This window comes from Salmo salar, chromosome 07, assembly GCF_965601325.2.
Source record: "Salmo salar chromosome 07, fSalSal1, whole genome shotgun sequence".
NCBI lineage: Eukaryota > Metazoa > Chordata > Actinopteri > Salmoniformes > Salmonidae > Salmo > Salmo salar.
Window position 1 is genome coordinate 51,564,493 of NC_138297.1, and position 17,966 is coordinate 51,582,458.

Genomic DNA, 17,966 nt, shown 5'->3' on the forward strand with positions numbered 1-17,966 from the left:
GGACAGTGGGACACAGCCAAGGTCACTGATCAGATCAATAAACCTACACTGATCCCCAAAGCTCTGTATGTCTAACAACAAGCTGATGCCTTACCAGCTGCAAGTTGACCCTACCTTGACCTTGGCGGTGGCAGTGAGCAGGGTGTAGTCAGGGTTCTCCAGACACTCCTGTTTGCTGCGCTGGGCAGCGGAGCCGATGAGCAGGTGGAAGTGGGTGGCCAGGTGGCGGCGCAGCAGGGTCTTGTTGGGAGGGATGTTGAGCAGGAGGGCTAGGGACTCCACGTTGAAGCGAGGCTCCAGCACCTGGAGACAAGGAGAGATGCAAATGAAGAGTGAGACAGACACCGGTAAAAGGCAGTCAGTATATGTATACGCTGATGAACGTGTGTGTTCCTGAAAGGAGTCTGTGGCAAGCCAATTCAAACGGAGACTCCCCCCTCACCATGACCCCCCCGTGCACACCACTGCCCCTCAGGTTAGGAGCGTACTCAGCCAGGTCCACTGATCTCAGCCACTCCATCACTCTGTGATTGGTCCACTGGGAGATCTCCCCTGGCGTGATGTTGTTCTGGGGAGACATTTTCTTTTAAGTTGGTGTTAATAAAAACTGAAAAGTTTATTTTCCCTATACAAATATAACTGAAATGTAACTGAACTGGTGAAGTGAGAGACCATGTGTATGGTGGATATGAAAGCACAGGGAGAGAAAGAGCGAGAGAGAAGCGAGAGAAAAAGAAAAAAAGGGATACTTTATTCAGAAGTGTCTAAACCGTACCTCGTCAGAGGGCCGTCGGCGGAGGCAGTTGGGCTCGTAGAAGTTGAGCCGGAGGACCTGGATGGCTCTCTTGATGCTGAGGTGGTGGAGGACACTGCCCACCTTTAGAGACAACAGGTCATCCTGAAGGGGACAAACACACATACTCTTCGCAGTCAGGAGAATGACTACTGTCAATCAATTAGAAATAAAATGACACTAGACATACAACACAAAAGCAAGGATTTGTTATTTAATAGACTTTATTCGTCCCCTTTGACATTGATTCTGATTGATTTTATCCCGTTAGACCTACTACTGCAAATTAAGACTCACCACAGTCATGTAGTGTAGCATTCTCCCATCGACCCTCCCCTCGTCAAACTGGCTCTTATACTGCGGCAGACCAATGTCATCCAGCCATCCTGACAAACACCAAAACAACTCAAATCAATCACAAGTCACAGAAAGGTTACTCCATTTTTCATTGTCAAGGCTTTTTGATAACTGAGGCTGTGGTCACTCACTGGTCACCCAGTTGTGGTCTAGTTTGCCCTTGCTGACATCCTCCTCTGATCCCAGTGCCTGGAGAGCCAGCTGCAGCTTCTTCCTGTGGAGGGGCTGTTTGATCCCCAACTCCTGTTGCCACAGAAAAATGTATGGGTTGTTTAAGACATCTCATATACTGTACAGTTAGGAAGAGAGTGATAGAGAAAATAGATGTTTGTCAGGACACAGGTAGCAAAGTGAACATTAAGCAACTAAGCTTTAACATTGGGAGTTTCATTAAGATGTCTAGCAACACAGAACCTAAAACACAGAATGCACGAAACGCCTCCTGGATGCTCCACTGAGCCATCCTACCTTCTCCAGGTCGTGCTGGGAGGCCTGCAGCAGGGTGAATCCTGAGCGGATCCACTGCTGGGCTTGAGCTACGTGCAGCCCCAGGCCCTGCTCCTGCAGCCACGCACACACCTGCTCCTTACTCCACTGCGCAAAGGGAGCGTCCACATCACTGAGGGGAGAGAGAGCGAGCACACTCACCTTTAACGTGGAGGGTAAACAGTACATCATTCATTACCATTTGCTTCTCTGACACCACACAATCATAATACCCTAAAACTGTGATACTGTAGACTTAGTTCCAATAAACTTCTGATCCCTTCCTCTACGTCTATAGTTCACAGACAGATACACACAAGCAAGAGGTGAGCTTCACATACTCAGCGCTGTGCTGCAGGTCACGTGACCAGCCCAGTCGGGGGCCAGCTGTGGCTCTGACTCCTCCCCTCCTGAACTCAGTCTCTGTCTCCTCCAGGTCTAGCGAGGTGGAGTGACTTCTCTTCAGCCTAGAGGGGTCAGATCACAACATGCCTAAATATCCTTCCATGCTCTGTCCTCGTGTTACAGAAAACCCTCTGTCCTCGTGTTACAGTTAATAAAGCAATAGTTTCATTTAAAAACCCTGGCTCCATCTTAATTAATCTTCCCCCAATTCCTTGCATACCATCTCCTCACCTCTTTCTAAACTTTGGGAATATAGAGAACATTCGAACCCACCTGCCTAAGAACTTCATAAAGCCTCTGGACTTCTTCTTGGCCTCTGGTGAGGAAGGTAGGGTCTGGCTGCTGTCGCCTCCCTGAGGTTTGTGTGGCGGGGCACCAGCCAAGTCCAAGTGGTCTGTGCCCTTACGCTCGGTCTCAGCTGGATTCAAACACACACGTTAGATCAATAGCTGACAATCCACCACCACAGGAAACTCGAGGCCAACACTGTCCCAAGGACTACAGCTGTAATGGCCACCACAACCACTCCTGGACTACATCTTCCACTAAACACCACCACCACTATGAGTATGCCAAGAACCACTCAAAAGCACCACAACTCAACTCATGCAGGACTGATTGACATGAACTCTTGATGCAAATTCATAGACTTCCAACTGTAAAAGACAAATCTCAGAGGCGCATCTTGAAGGACAGCTAGCAAAGTTAAGCGGCATCATTGCAGATGGTGTCACGTCATGGATAAGGAACAACTGGATATGATTTAAAAGGGGAAAGAAATCGCACTAAAAACCACCCAGCTCACACCAGCGATCAACTAAACTTTTCACTTGCTTGATACAAGTGAAAAATGAAGAGTAGGAAAGATGGAGGTAGGGGCATATCTAGGGATTCTTCACACAACAATGTAACCATTTACCATCTATGACCCAATCAGCCTCAAGAGGGTTCAGAAAAACAGACTGCCTTTTTATTTAGTCTACGATGGGTCTAGTTGTGTAGTAACGTTAGATGGTGATCACATTGTTGTGCTAGTATCCCTGCACACATCCAGCGTTCATCCTGATCTGCCATACTGCAGGCCTGGCCCGTCTGTGGGGCTCTGCGCTGCAGACTACTGTACTGTACCCAACGTAGGTGCACTCGCACTCCGGCTGCGATCTTCACATCACATAGAACCATGGAGAATAGAGAGAGCAAGGATAGAACATAGTCACTAGTGTGAATACTAGACAGACAGACATAAGAAAACACACATTAAGGTATGGAACTGTGAATGTTTTTTTTACATCATGAACAGAGAGTAATATTTATTGTTCACACCCCCCCATGCAGAGGAATGAGCACCCTTCTCCCCGTGCCCTTCCTGCCCCCCCCAATGATGAGACTCACCCAGATTTGGGGCACTGGACGTCCTCTTGCCTCCACGCATCTTGAAGAAACCACGTCCAAAGGAGGAGCGGGCCTTCTTGGTCCCAAAGCTTTCATTACTGGTGGGGTTTGATGGGGAGGTGGATGGGGGGCTGGGATCCTCAATTGTGGTCTAGAAAAGGGGGGGGGGGAGGGTCATTATGAGCACATAAACCTAATAAAATATTTGGCATGCCTGTAAACAAAGTCCATCTCCCAATATAACCAGCTCCATAGTTCTACTGTTGTACCACCAGGTGGCGGTGGAGTAACAACTGTCAAAACAACCATTTCTCAGGAATCCTATTATGATTCCATATCATCCTGACAGACAGTCTGGAGTCCAGTCAGCCGTCACAGTGGGGCTCAGTGACTCCGCCCTCCATGTGGGGGAGACAAGAGATAGAACCATGCCTTCTGTATGAACCCTGACCTGTTCACCGGACGTGCTACCTTGTCCCGGACCTGCTGTTTTCGACTCCCTCTCTCTACCACACCTGCCGTCTCGAACTCTGAATGCTCGGCTATGAAAAGACAACTGACATTTACACCTGAGGTGCTGACCTGTTGCACCCTCTACAACCACTGATTATTATAATTTGACCCTGCTGGTCATCTATGAACATTTGAACATCTTGGCCATATAATGTAATAATCTCCACAGCCAGAAGAAGACTGGCCACCCCTCAGAGCCTGGTTCCTCTCCAGGTTTCTGCCTTTCTAGGGAGTTTTTCCTAGCCACCGTGCTTCTACATCTGCATTGCTTGCTGTTATGGGTTTTAAGCTGGGTTTCTGTATAGCACTTTGTGACAACGGCTGATGTAAAAAGGGCTTTATAAATACATTTGATTGATTGAAAGGTTGCGGCGGTATACAGATAGCCCTATTTGGTAAAAGACCAAGTCCATATTATGGCAAGAACAGCACAAAAAAAGCAAAGAGAAACGACAGTCCATCATTACTTTAAGACATGAAGGTCAGTCAATGCAGAAAATTTCAACCACTTTCAAAGTTTCTTCAAGTGCAGTCACAAAAACCATCAAGCGCTATTACAAAACTGGCTCTCATGAGGACCACCACAGGAAAGGAAGACCCAGAGTTACCTCTGCTGCAGAGGAAAAGTTCATTAGAGTTACCAGCCTCAGAAATTGCAGGCCAAATAAATGCTTCACAGAGTTCAAGTAACAGACACATCAACTGTTCAGAGGAGACTGCGTGAATCAGGCCTTCATGGTCGAATTGCTGCCAAGAAACCACTACTAAAAGGACACCAATAAGAAGAAGAGACTTGCTTGGGCCAAGAAACACAAGCAATGGACATTAGACTGGTGGAAATCTGTCCTTTGGTCTGATGAGTCCAAATTTGAGATTTTTGGATCCAACCGCCGTATCTTTGTGAGATGCAAGGTAGGTGAAAGGATGATCTCCGCATGTGTGGTTCCCACCGTGAGGCATGGAGGAGGTCATGTGATGGTGCTTTGCTGGTGACACTGTCAGTGATTTATTTAGAAATCAAGGCACACTTAACCAGCATGGCTACCACAGCATTCTGCAGCGATATGCCATCCCATCTGGTTTGCGCTTTGTGGGACTATCATTTGTTTTTCAACAGGACAATGACCCAAAACACACCTCCAGGCTGTGTAGGGGCTATTTGACCAAGGAGAGTGATGGAGTGCTGCATCAGATGACCTGGCCTCCACAATCACCCAACCTCAACCCAATTGAGATGGTTTGGGGTGAGTTGGACCGCAGAGTGAAGGAAAAGCAGCCAACAAGTGCTCAGCATATGTGGGAACTCCTTCAAGACTGTTGGAAAAGTATTCCAGATGAAGCTGGTTGAGAGAATGCCAAGAGTGTGCAAAGCTGTCATTAAGGCAAAGGGTGGATACTTTGAAGAACCTAAATTCTAAAATATATTTTGATTTGTTTAACACTTTTTTGATTACTACATGATTCCCTATGTGTTATTTCATAGTTTTGATGTCTTCACTATTATTCTACAATGTAGAAAATAGTAAAAATAAAGAAAAACCCTTGAATGAGTAGGTGTCCAAACTTTTGGCTGGTATTGTATATAAACTCCATGATTGCAGCAAGTTAAGGTCTAAGGTCTTTCCAGTTAGCCCACCATTCCCCATCACCCTAGGAGTGAAAGGACCGTCTTACCTGCTCTGTGTTGCTGTTTATGTGGCCCAGGCTACCTGCTGAATGTGGTGGGACTTCTGGTGGACTGCAAAGAGATTGGAAAGTTAACCGACAGTCTAGACCTAGAGATGATGAATATACTGACAAACTAATACAGTGACTTCATGTGCAAATAGTCCATGGGAGTGTAGTTTGTCCAGGGAAAAGCCAACCTCACCTGTCTGTGTCTGGTTCCTGTATCAGTCTCTCCTGCTCCAGCTCTGAAAACACTGCAATAGATGGAATCTGGGAAGAGAGGGTGAGAGGAAGAGAAAGAAAGACGTAGAGTCAACGTCGCTAAATGAATGTGTCGTCAACGTCGCAAAGCACAGTCGACAGTTTCATTGGTTAGGTAGTTGCTGTCCAGCTAAACCAATACCACAAGCCTGTTGACCCTCACATTCCTAACATTACGTTTTGGTAAGGAAGTCTAGAGTCTCGGGTCCATCCTGTGTGTGATACATTGTTATGACAGGGGAGGTTGTTACCTCGTCACAGCTCCTTCCTGTCTCCTCCCCAACCGCCAGGGTGGCCCGGTCTGTATCCATGGCGACCTGAATGGAGGGGGATCTGTCATCCTGGATGTCATCGTAATCGTCTTCATTCAGTGTGTCTGGGGAGGAACAGTTATAATTGTTACATAAAATTATCAAGTCCATTATTCTACACTCTAAAACATGATTGATCTAGTTCGATAAATAGAAATGGACTATTGCAATGATACCGATAAAACACTTCATTACTAGTGTCATACTCCTTGAACATCGTTTCACCTTTCACCAAGTCCTGGACCTTCTTGTACCGTGTGATAGACTCCTGAAGCTCCTCGATCCTCCGGTCCTGTGGGTGAAGGATGGTAGATCAGAGTTAGAAAAGCCATTGAGATCCACATGCGTCAACTACAGCAGTCTTTATGAAACAGTGTAAACAGTAGCTCCAGTACCTTGTCATTGTTTGCTGACATCAGGGACTCCATGGCCCTCTTCATCCTCAGCACGTCCACATCTGGAAAACAACAAGTGTGCCCCCACAGGGATCACAGACAGACATATTGTCTGGTGTCTACTGCTGTCTATCCACACTGGTTGAGTCTATAAAGACCTACATGCAAGTCAAGTCCACTTAAGCAACAGGACTTTTAATCGAATAGACTTGAGCAGACAATTACCTTGCAGTATATGGGGCATGTTCAAGGCCAATAAATTATTGAAGTGAATACATTGCACTCCACATAAATTGCATTCCTTTATGGTAAACGGGTGATAAGAGACTCAGCTGTGGGTTGAAAGAGTCAGAGATCAGGTCTAAACATGCTTGGTATGAGCCCTGAAGACAGATAAGACGATAGATAGTAAGGTGGAAAGTACAAAATCCCCCTTTCTATCTGTGTGAGAGTGAGACAGGATGCTTTGAAAATTGTATTTCAGGGGGAAGTCTAATGCTCAGGCCATGGCTTGATGGTACCCATCATTACTTAAGGGGACTTAAGGGCAGAAATAACTGCACACGAATTAGGAAAAGGAATGTTGGAAACTTGTTGCTGTAAATCTGTTCGTGTGTATGAGGGTGAAGTGATGTCCCCCTCCCTCCCACATGTCTAGTAACAGTACTCCCACCTTTCGCTCCATCTGTTCTGTCTGGGGTCAGGACTCCCAATGTAGCCTGGTCTTTTAGCCTCCTCAGCTCCTCCAGCTGCCTCTGAAGAGTCTGCAGTTCCTCCTGAATGGGAGAGGATCATGTTCGGGACCATTCTGACCTCATTAAACTACAGATACATATCTAGGTCCATATTCATAAAGTGTCTCAGAGTAAAGGGCTATACTACAAAGCAGGATCAATGAGCTAAATTGCCTAAATAGTCACAAATAACGTTTTATTTTTTAGAGAGGTAAGCTTGAAAATGGGCATGGCCTAAATGACTCAACCAAAAACACATATCTAAATTTAGCTTTCTTAATTATTCAGAAAATCAATAGTTATTTCTGGTTGTTTATTAAAGTTAGCTGGCTAACCCATTGAACCTGCATTGTAGTATACCCCTCTGATCTAGGATCAGATCCCCTGTCCATTCATTTTAATCTCAAAGGCAAAACACATACTCGAGAAGCACTCTTCGTATGAGACACTATGAATACAGGCCAAGATCTAGATAAAAACCCGGCTAGACAGAGTCTGACCAAACTGAAAGTTAAAACCCAGTCTGATGCCAACTGTGCTGCAGGGCAGTATGACCCAGAATAAGGTTAGAGTGAGGATACATTCTACCAGAGGACTGGTGTCTTAACCAGAGAACCATACAAACACACTGTAAACATGTCAGTTTCTTTCACATTCCACTGAGAAAGAACAGCTCCATTGGGATGTTAATCTCCAGCAGAAGGTCATCTGTGACCGTTCAGTTCCATCCATTAGTTTAGCTTACTTAGCCAAAGGTTTAAGACATTTTAGCATCAATGTACAGTTAACATACAATTAAGTGGATCAGGGCAGGTTTGATGAAAAACTAGTGTGTTAAGAAATCTGCAACTTATACTTAACTGGTAGGAGAACTTAGTCAAAGTGGAAGTGTGCTGAAAGTTGGAAAAATGGATAGGGTCAATGGACAGAGGGAAGGTTTAGAGACCCATAGGGACAGACAGGGAAGAGCAGAGCACAGGGTGTTAACTTCTGCACCACACCTCCAGTGAACCTCAACCGCCTGAATGTTCCATTCCTAGGGCTGTGACAGGTTAGCTCGTTGCAGGGGAGAAGTTAGCCAGGCAGGAGTGAGAGATGAGGAGAAAAGGACAGAGGAGACAAAGGGTATGAACCCTGAAGGAAGGTGGTATTAAGAGTGAAAGCAGTGATATATAACCAACACACAAGGGAACGATAGATTCAGTACCTACATGATGTAGAAAAAGTGTAGAGTTTGTCAAACTTAATCTGTGGACCATATGTCATGCACAATCTAAAGTGAACGGACTGATCTAAAGCCTTTGTATTGCAGACAGATTTTTAGCCATGCTACTCACTTTGGTGGATTTAAGTTTCTTCTCACACTGCAGTCTTTCATTCTCCATATCGGTCACCCTGAACCGCAGATCGTTGACTTCCTGGTACAACCCCTGGGGAGGTAAAAGACTGCATTACCCACATGCCCAAGGGGTCAGCTGAGAGTATTGGAGGAAACTGTGGGGGATGTTGTTGTGGAGTGAAAAATCCTCAATGAGGCACCAAAGATTATTTAGAGAGAGAGAAAGAGAATCCCACTCCAACATGGAGACAGATCCTTGATTTCGAAGAAAGCGTCATGGTCAATTACCATTACAACTGCTTTTATGTCACGGATAATACATACTCCTGCACCTTGGAGCAATTACCGTATAGACGGAGCACTCAGGAAATATGCATCATCATTAAACAAGAATGTGCTACATGATTCACGACGCATACATTTAGACAAGAGTAAAAACCGCAGAGCACCGTGGGTAGGAAAGACGAAATGGATCAGACTCATGGGTGTGTGATTTACAGCTGAACAAAGCCCAACATTAAACAAAGGCGGTATTAAATATATATGGAAGACATTGCCTTTCCACACAGCGCTCCCTAAAGGTTATAGTAGAGTCGGAAACCCACACTCAGGATCCAATATCCTGATTCCTCCAGCCCAGGCCTGCTCAGTGCTCATGGATTAGGTGTATGGAAACCCTGACTGTCAGACTCCCAGCTTCTCTGGAGGGGAGAGGAATTATTTTATGAGAGGAAATGGCTGCTGGAGCAAGGCGGTGTTTTGGCACTCCCTGCCAGCCAGTCCACCCAGGCCAGGATCTGCATGACGGATCAGGGCCCACTCCATCCGACTGAGACAGACCTCTGCATGGTATTAAATGTTTGGGTGACTGCTAAGATTCATATAAACTCACATCCTAATATTATCTACCAAAGACATGATATCTCTGTGTGGGTGAGTCTATCGCCATAATGCATCCGTATACCTCACTATCCCTGAGATCTCTCGCCACAGTGGTCAGCTTCAGTTTCAGACTGGACACCTCGGTCATCAGCTCCAGCTTCTGTGCCTCCAGGGTCGACCTGCTCAACAGCTCCTGCACAGGACACAGTCACAGATTCAGTCACAAACGAGTAGGAACGAAGTGTATTAAGTGTGTTAATCAGTGTTCCTTCAGAAAGATCATTTGGATCAAAAGGCTGACCGATACCTTGAGCCCAAGGTTCTGTCTCATAAGACAGAACATCCTGCTAATAACCATAATACACTACAACCCTGCTGGGGCCTCACCTGCTGCAGCGTTTCTTCAGTGGCGTCGAGTTTCTCTCTGTGTTCCTCCAGACACATGTCCAGATCCCTGATCTTCTCCCCCTGCACCTCCACCTGGTCTGAGAGAACACTCACCTGGGGACAGTCGTCACTCAATAATACGCCACGTCATCTTCGTGTTGTTTTCAGGGTATGGGTTAGTGATCTAAGAGCATGCTCTGTGATGCATGTCTTTCACTCACACCACGAATAAGTAAAAACTACTGAATTCAACAGCTACCTATTAAATACACTTTAAACAGAGCACCCTTTCTAATGTACAATGTTTTTTCTAATGTTCACATTTTCTAAATATGGGGTGGTATTTCCTATTTGTTAAAGCTGGTCTCTGCTTGTTCATGGCCTCGTGACACACACCTGGAGGACGAGACACTCCTTATCGCTCTCCACCCGTGACAGTCGTTCCTGGTAGATCATAGCAGAGCCATGTCCGTTGGTCTGAAATCACAAACAACCAAGGCCATCAGACGGCTGATCGCCAAGGGCTTAGGGAGGCCATAAATATGGTCAGGAATAACTTTTTTGCCCTATCACCATACCAGGAAAGACTCCTGACCCTAGGAATAGAGCAGCCTCCAGTCAAATGGAAGATGTACCACTCCATCTCAAAGGCCAGCATACAGCATTCAGGTGTCATATCATCCCTACATTGAAAAACATCACATGATTTTTCCCCGGGGGGAAAAAAAAGAAGGCCGGTGACACGTGAAATGCATGTTATTTGAGAGACACGTGAGGGTCAATAGGGTTCTCACACGCAAGTGCTTTGTGTGTGGAAATTGAAGTGGAAATTGAATCAAAAACTGAACTCCTCTTCTCATATTTCACACAGGGAAAGAAAGGGCTTGAGGGAGGAAAACATGAGCCTCACTGTGAATCATCTCCAGTGAAGAGGATGAACACCATTTCAGACACCGCTCCAGAGACACTTACTCACAAAGCATGTCATCACACAATAGCCATACAATCAAAGGAGTAAAGGTATAAATAACAGGTAAGGCTGTGAAGACAAAGCAGACCACTGCCTGTGCAATCACACAAAAGGAATCTAGTCTAAATTAAAGTACTTTGTGTGGAATACTCGTCAGCAATACATTTTCCATGATTACACTCAAATTCAGAATCTCTCAGGCATGAAAGAGATTCTCCGGTACTTCTGTATACTTTTTAGCCAGCAGTTCTGAAAATAGCGCTCACGAGCCAAAAGTTGATGGACCACATCATTGCTCTCGCTCTGCTACAGTGAGGGAAAAAAGTATTTGATCCCCTGCTAATTTTGTACGTTTGCCCACTGACAAAGAAATGACCAGTCTATAATTTTAATGGTAGGTTTATTTGAACAGTGAGATCCAGAAAAACGCATGTCAAAAATGTTATAAATTGATTTGCATTTTAATGAGGGAAATAAGTATTTGACCCTCTGCAAACCTCGACTTAGTGGCAAAACCCTTGTTGGCAATCACAGAGGTCAGACGTTTCTTGTAGTTGGCCACCAGGTTTGCACACATCTCAGGAGGGATTTTGTCCCACTCCTCTTTGCAGATCTTCTCCAACTCATTAAGGTTTCGAGGCTGACTTTTGGCAACTCAAACCTTCAGCTCCCTCCACAGATTTTCTATGGGATTAAGGTCTGGAGACTGGCTAAACCACTCCAGGACCTTAATGTGCTTCTTCTTGAGCCACTCCTTTGTTGCCTTGGCCGTGTGTTTTGGGTGATTGTCATGCTGGAATACCCATCCACAACCCATTTTCAATGCCCTGGCTGAGGGAAGGAGGTTCTCACCCAAGATTTGATGGTACATGGCCCCGTCCATCGTCCCTTTGATGCGGTGAAGTTGTCCTGTCCCCTTAGCAGAAAAACACCCCCAAAGCATAATGTTCCCACCTCCATGTTTGACGGTGGGGATGGTGTTCTTGGGGTCATAGGCAGCATTCCTCCTCCAAACATGATGAGTTGAGTTGATGCCAAAGAGCTCCATTTTGGTCTCATCTGACCACAACACTTTCACCAGTTGTCCTCTGAATCATTCAGATGTTCATTGGCAAACTTCAGACGGCCATGTATATGTGCTTTCTTGAGCAGGGGGACCTTGCGGGCGCTGCAGGATTTCAGTCCTTCACGGCGTAGTGTTACACCAATTGTTTTCTTGGTGACAATGGTCCCAGCTGCCTTGAGATCATTGACAAGATCCTCCCGTGTAGTTCTGGGCTGAGTCCTCACCATTCTCATGATCATTGCAACTCCACGAGGTGAGATCTTGCATGGAGCCCCAGGCCGAGGGAGATTGACAGTTCTTTTGCGTTTCTTACATTTGCGAATAATCGCACCAACTGTTGTCACCTTCTCACCAAGCTGCTTGGCGAAGGTCTTGTAGCCCATTCCAGCCTTGTGTAGATCTACAATCTTGTCCCTGACATCCTTGGAGAGCTCTTTGGTCTTGGCCATGGTGGAGAGTTTGGAATCTGATTGATTGATTGCTTCTATGGACAAGTGTCTTTTAGACAGGTAACAAGCTGAGATTAGGAGCACTCCCTTTAAGAGTGTGCTCCTAATCTCAGCTCGTTACCTGTATAAAAGACACCTGGGAGCCAGAAATCTTTCTGATTGAGAGGGGGTCAAATACTTATTTCCCTCATTAAAATGAAAATCAATTTATAACATTTGACATGCGTTGTTTTGGATTTTTTGTTGTTGTTATTCTGTCTCTCACTGTTCAAATAAACCTACCATTAAAATTATAGACTGATCCTTTCTCTGTCAGTGGGCAAACGTATAAAATCAGCAGGGGATCAAATACTTTTTACCTTCACTGTATGTGTGCATCTAACTAGCTGCCACTCAAATGGCAAGGGGCTGAAGCTAATTGTCTAAAACTCGAATTGCTAGGAGGCTGGCCCATGATGGGGAATTTTTTTGTTGTTGCTGACTAACATTAACAGCGTTTGCAACAGTAAGAGAACAGGGGGAGTTACTTACCAGTTGTCCCTGCTGCAGCCACTCCACTAGGCCGTCAGCGGTGGTGTCAGGGACCTGGCAGCGGAGGCCCTCCCTCTCATCCTGGTCCATCATCTCCAGCGCCGCCCGCAGGTCCTCCAGCAGGTGCAGCGCCCGCAGGCTTCCCAGGAAGGGAGAGGTGGGCGACTGGCAGTCAAACAGCCCATTGGAGTAGTCCATGGCCTTGGAGCCTGTTGGGACCAGGGTTAGGAGAGTGGTGGTTAGGAACAAATAAGCAAGTTAGAAGCTTAGATATACAGAACCAGTCAAAAGTTTGGACACACCTACTCATTCAAGGGTTTTTCTTTATTTTTTACATTGTAGAATAATAGTGAAGACATCAAAACTATGAAATAACACATGGAATCATGAAGTAACCAAAAAAAGTCAAATCAAAATATTTTTGTATTTGAGATTCTTCAAATATCAAGGCAAAGGGTGGCTGACAGCTTTGTACACTCTTGGCATTCTCTCAACCAGCTTCATGAGGTAGTCACCTGGAATGCATTTCAATTAACAGGTGTGCCTTGTTAAGTTAATTTGTGGAATTTTTTTCCTTCTTAATGCGTTTGAGCCAATCAGTGTTGCGACAAGGTAGGGGTGGTATACAGAAGATGGCCCTATTTGGTAAAAGACCATGTCCAAATTATGGCAAGAACTGCTCAAATAAGCAAAGAGAAAACTCGAGTCCATCGTTACTTTAAGTTTCTTCAAGTGCAGTCGCAAAAAACAAATGATGAAACTGGCTCTCATGAGGACCGCCACAGGAAAGGAAGACCCAGAGTTATCCTCTGCAGCAGAGAATAAGTTCATTAGGGTTACCAGCCTCAGAAATTGCAGCCCAAATAAATGCTTCAGAGTTCAAGTAACAGACACATCTCAACATCAACTGTTCAGAGGAGACCGCTTGAGTCAGGCCTTCATGGTCGAATTGCTGCCAAGAAACCATTACTAAAGGACACCAATAAGAAGAAAAGACTTGCTTGGGCCAAGAAACACAAGCAATGGTCATTAGACTGGTGGAAATCTGTCCTTTGGTCTGAGGAGTCCACATTTGAGATTTTTGGTTCCAAACGCCGTGTCTGAGACGCAGAGTAGGTGAACGGATGTGTGTTTCCCACCATGAAGCATGGAGGTGGTCGTGTGATGTTGCTTTGTTGGTGACACTGTCTGATTTATTTAGAATTCAAGGCACACTTAACCAGCATGGCTACCAAAGCATTCTGCAGCAATACACCATCCCATCTGGTTTGCGCTTAGGTCGGACTATCATTTGCTTTTCAACAGGACAATGACCCAACACACCTCCAGGCTGTGTAAGGGCTATTTGACCAAGAAGGAGCGATGGGGTGGGAACACCTTGAAGACTGCTGGACAAATCATTCCAGGTGAAGCGGTTGTGAGAATGCCAAGCGTGTGCAAAGCTGTCAAGGCAAAGGGTGGCTACTTTTAAGAATCTAAAATAACATATTTTGATTTGTTTAACACTTTTTTGGTTACTGATTCCATATGTTATTTCATAGTTGATGTCATCACTATTATTCTACAATGTAGAAAATAGTGAAAATAAAGAAAAACCCTTGAATGAGTAGGTGTGTCCAAACTTTTGACTGGTACATCTATAGTTTTAGCCCTGTGGTTAGAAGTTTGAGCCTCTCCCATCCTCTCCTAATTCCCTTCAACGAGGAGGATGAAAGACAATATCACCAGGTGGGATGTCATTGACCCATGTGATGCGCTGCAGATGTGGATTTCTGAATGTGTCCTGAAAAATCACATACCAGACATTTTAAAAGCAAAGAAAAACAGATTAGATATTGATTTTGTTTTTAAATGGTGCAAGAGGCCTGTTGGACTTGGAAAAGCCACGTTTCCAGTGTGTACTATAATCTGTCAACCTTCATAGAAATGTAGAAGAGAAAAATAAATAGAGGGATAAATAAATATACAAGTCTTCCCTAAAAAGGCAGCCAGGGATAGAGTGAACGCAGTGGGTTCTGTGGTAACAGGGGCTAGAGGATGTCATGTGATCAGCCATCCCTCTTGGAAAAGTCAATTCTATAAATTATACAAGTCAGTGGAAAACCCTGAGCTCTTAAAGCTGCCCCCTCTGCTCATCTACCATCAACAAAATAATAGGTCCAAAACTTCCCTCTGGTGTCTGACTTTGACCATTTTTTCTATTGCTTTGGTGCAATTGTCACTCAGAATGTGGTACATTTTCACAACTCTTAGTACAAAACAGACTCAAAAAGGCAGTTCAAAACTAAACACATTTTCAATTGACTAAGTACAAGATCATAGACACTTGTTTTTAATCTAAAAATACATGTTTCATATTGCAATTCATGTTTATTTAACTAGGCAAGTCAGTTAAGAACAAATTCTTATTTACAATGACGGCCTACACCGGCCAAACGACGCTGGGACAATAGTGCTCCGCATAAAAAGGACACCCGATCATGGCCGGTTGTGATACAGCCTGGATTCGAACCAGGGTGTCTGTAGTGACGCCTCTTGCACTGAGATGCAGTGCCTTAGACCACTGCGCCACTCGGGAGCCCATATTCATATAAAGTTATTGCCTTTCACAACGCAATGTTCACATTACTTTTGATATGATTCTCTTTGGTTAAAATACATTTTAGAATTACTTAATCTGACTGTTCTTAATTGAAGTTGGGTGAAGCTATAGATTTTACATGGTTTGTCAGCTACAGAATGTATGTCACAAATTAAAGTGTATTGGTTGCGTACACAGATTAGCAAATGTTACAGCAGGTGCAGTGAAATGCTTGTATTCTAGCTCCTACAGTCCAGTAATACAATAACAATATGCAAATATTTCATAAAGTTCAAAACAAGAAATGCATCCCTTATACAGTAAACCTATGTCCAAAATTAAGTTGCTGGGGTCGCACTGCTCTACAAAAATTGCATTGGCCAATACAGTACTGTAATATCCCATTTACATAGCAGACACTTATCCAAAGTGACTACAGTCCACATATTTTTGTATGTGACCCAAGTGGGAATCAAAACCCACAACTCGTGTTGCTAGTGCCATGCTCTTATGAACTGAGCCACGTGCATGACCACTACAGTAAACACATACAAAACTGTAAAATACAATACAGATGGAAGACGTAGGATTGCCACCCCAACAGGCGTGCCACCCTCCCTTCAGGCCATGGATGAGGCATGCAATGCCTGCAAATCATATTAGCAGTAGGCCTTGAATAATCATTTGTTTCCATCACTGCTGAAACAATGGAACATCTTGCTTTCTCATATTGGAGGACTGCACTGGGAAACATCCCAGACCAGTACCACAGCCACATCCTAAGAGCAGCAGCATGGGAACCCTAGTCCTGAGGATAGATATCAGGGGCTTATTTAAGAGGCATTTATGTAAATATTTGAGGGGGATCAGCCCCACAGTTCAAAATGTGAGTGTGAGTTTTGCGCGTTACCTGCTATGATCCCATCCATTTGCTCCAAGGCGGCTGCCAACATCTCACTGGCGTCGGACATCATCTTCACCCCCTCCCCCCCACTGTGAATCTGAAAGAAAACAGAAGTGTCAAGTAAAGACCAATGACAAACTGAACAGCCATTGCCCAGAAGACTACAGCCTACAGTACAAGTTAGACAATGTGCTTGTAAAAACAGTCTGAAAATATATGGCATTTTAATGGCTTTTAAAACTTGAGCAGTAAATTACATGAACCCCGTGGGAAGTTCAAGTCTACACATTACACACAGACAGAACTAAAGTGGACAGAGACCACCCAAGAGTCTGGACCCACCTACATTACGACACTAGCAGATCTTACAACTTTAGTGATGATTACAGTAATATTTGATGAAAGGCGTTTCTATGCACCTTAATTTGTAAGCCACTTCCTGGTAGTAAGGATAATGTTCTAACCTACAGTTAGTTGTAGAATGAAACTGCAAATAAGATGTAGGATTTTCTCCCTCCATGTGAATGGGACATTAGTGAATTCCCATGTCTTGTGTGATCAAGTGGTATTTGTTGTTTGGGGGCATCCCTGGTACATTTGGATGAATATGAAATCATATTCCTCTTTTTAACAATATATCCAATTGAAAGGTTTCTAAAGAAGACATTATCCATCATGAATATTCACGGTTGTATGATGACATTGACTGTTGTATTTCTCTCCCGATGCCTTGGCTGAATCAAATGTGTCTTAGCCTCATACTCCTACCTCAGAGTCAGAGTCAACAGATAAATCTGGTGCCTCACAACTTCTCCATTGACGACTGCATTTAGTACCGGCCTCAGCAATTAACTTTATAATGGGGTCAAGACTCAAGCCTATGACTGGGTATTACCTTGGAAATAATTTATGGTCTATTGGGTGTTTCAATGGAGCAGGTGTGGGGCATTTGGGCCACCTAATGAAAAGAGAGGATAAGGTGATTGTAAACTGCCAGACTGTTACCCAGCATTTGCATATGGAGATTTCCAATGTAGGCCAATGCTCTTAGTTGATATTGACTGTCTAGGTAAAAACAATTGATCAGTGCCACTGGAATCAAAACCAGAAAGAAATCTAGGACCATGGGATTGCGAGTGAACTGAACTGTAAGTAACCACAACATGCAAGTCAAAAACAAAGAGGAGCTCTCAGAGGCAAAATCATAACAGTGATTTCTCACCCCAGAAAAGATTCCCTCAGACCAGTCATGGGAATTGAGAGTTGGCTCTTATCTGGAATAATGGTGCCATTCTACCAGGGATCTCTCCCCACAGCGTGTTGGCTTGACTGGAAATCCAAGCTTCCATAACAAAGCATCACTCCCAGCCTCCTAACCCCACATGCAGCTCATTCACCTAAATGGACCAGACAACTTCACTTTCATGGTAGGTCTAACGTTATATTACATATTGAATTCACGAAAACAAATGTACAATCTGAAAGAGAAATGTAAAATGGCCTGAGAGGATATGAAATCATCACGACGCAAAGTCAATTGAA

At 44.5% G+C, this 17,966-nt stretch overlaps 1 protein-coding gene across 4 annotated transcripts in view; it reads right to left on the bottom strand.

Moving 5' to 3' along the window:
* The window catches only part of LOC106609411 (liprin-beta-1), a 37,565-nt gene that overhangs the window by 5,328 nt on the left and 14,271 nt on the right, over nt 1–17,966 (bottom strand). Inside the window, exons 2-23 of one of the 4 annotated variants that reach the window (XM_014208209.3) lie at nt 16,431–16,521; nt 12,940–13,148; nt 10,320–10,400; nt 9,924–10,037; nt 9,619–9,729; nt 8,653–8,745; nt 7,255–7,357; nt 6,582–6,643; nt 6,412–6,478; nt 6,127–6,251; nt 5,817–5,884; nt 5,621–5,684; nt 3,434–3,584; nt 3,170–3,202; nt 2,315–2,459; nt 1,978–2,103; nt 1,619–1,769; nt 1,282–1,393; nt 1,091–1,179; nt 776–898; nt 443–568; nt 115–303 (exon numbers count right to left, since the gene is read on the bottom strand). In XM_014208209.3, the coding sequence (XP_014063684.2) occupies nt 115–303; nt 443–568; nt 776–898; nt 1,091–1,179; nt 1,282–1,393; nt 1,619–1,769; nt 1,978–2,103; nt 2,315–2,459; nt 3,170–3,202; nt 3,434–3,584; nt 5,621–5,684; nt 5,817–5,884; nt 6,127–6,251; nt 6,412–6,478; nt 6,582–6,643; nt 7,255–7,357; nt 8,653–8,745; nt 9,619–9,729; nt 9,924–10,037; nt 10,320–10,400; nt 12,940–13,148; nt 16,431–16,494 (2,406 nt within the window). In that variant the 5' untranslated portion in view covers nt 16,495–16,521. Of the gene's footprint in view, nt 1–114; nt 304–442; nt 584–775; nt 899–1,090; nt 1,180–1,281; nt 1,394–1,618; nt 1,770–1,977; nt 2,104–2,314; nt 2,460–3,169; nt 3,203–3,433; nt 3,585–5,620; nt 5,685–5,816; nt 5,885–6,126; nt 6,252–6,411; nt 6,479–6,581; nt 6,644–7,254; nt 7,358–8,652; nt 8,746–9,618; nt 9,730–9,923; nt 10,038–10,319; nt 10,401–12,939; nt 13,149–16,430; nt 16,522–17,966 lie in introns of all 4 variants that reach the window. The other 3 variants (XM_045722119.2, XM_014208210.3, XM_045722120.2) reach the window with 3 other exon arrangements.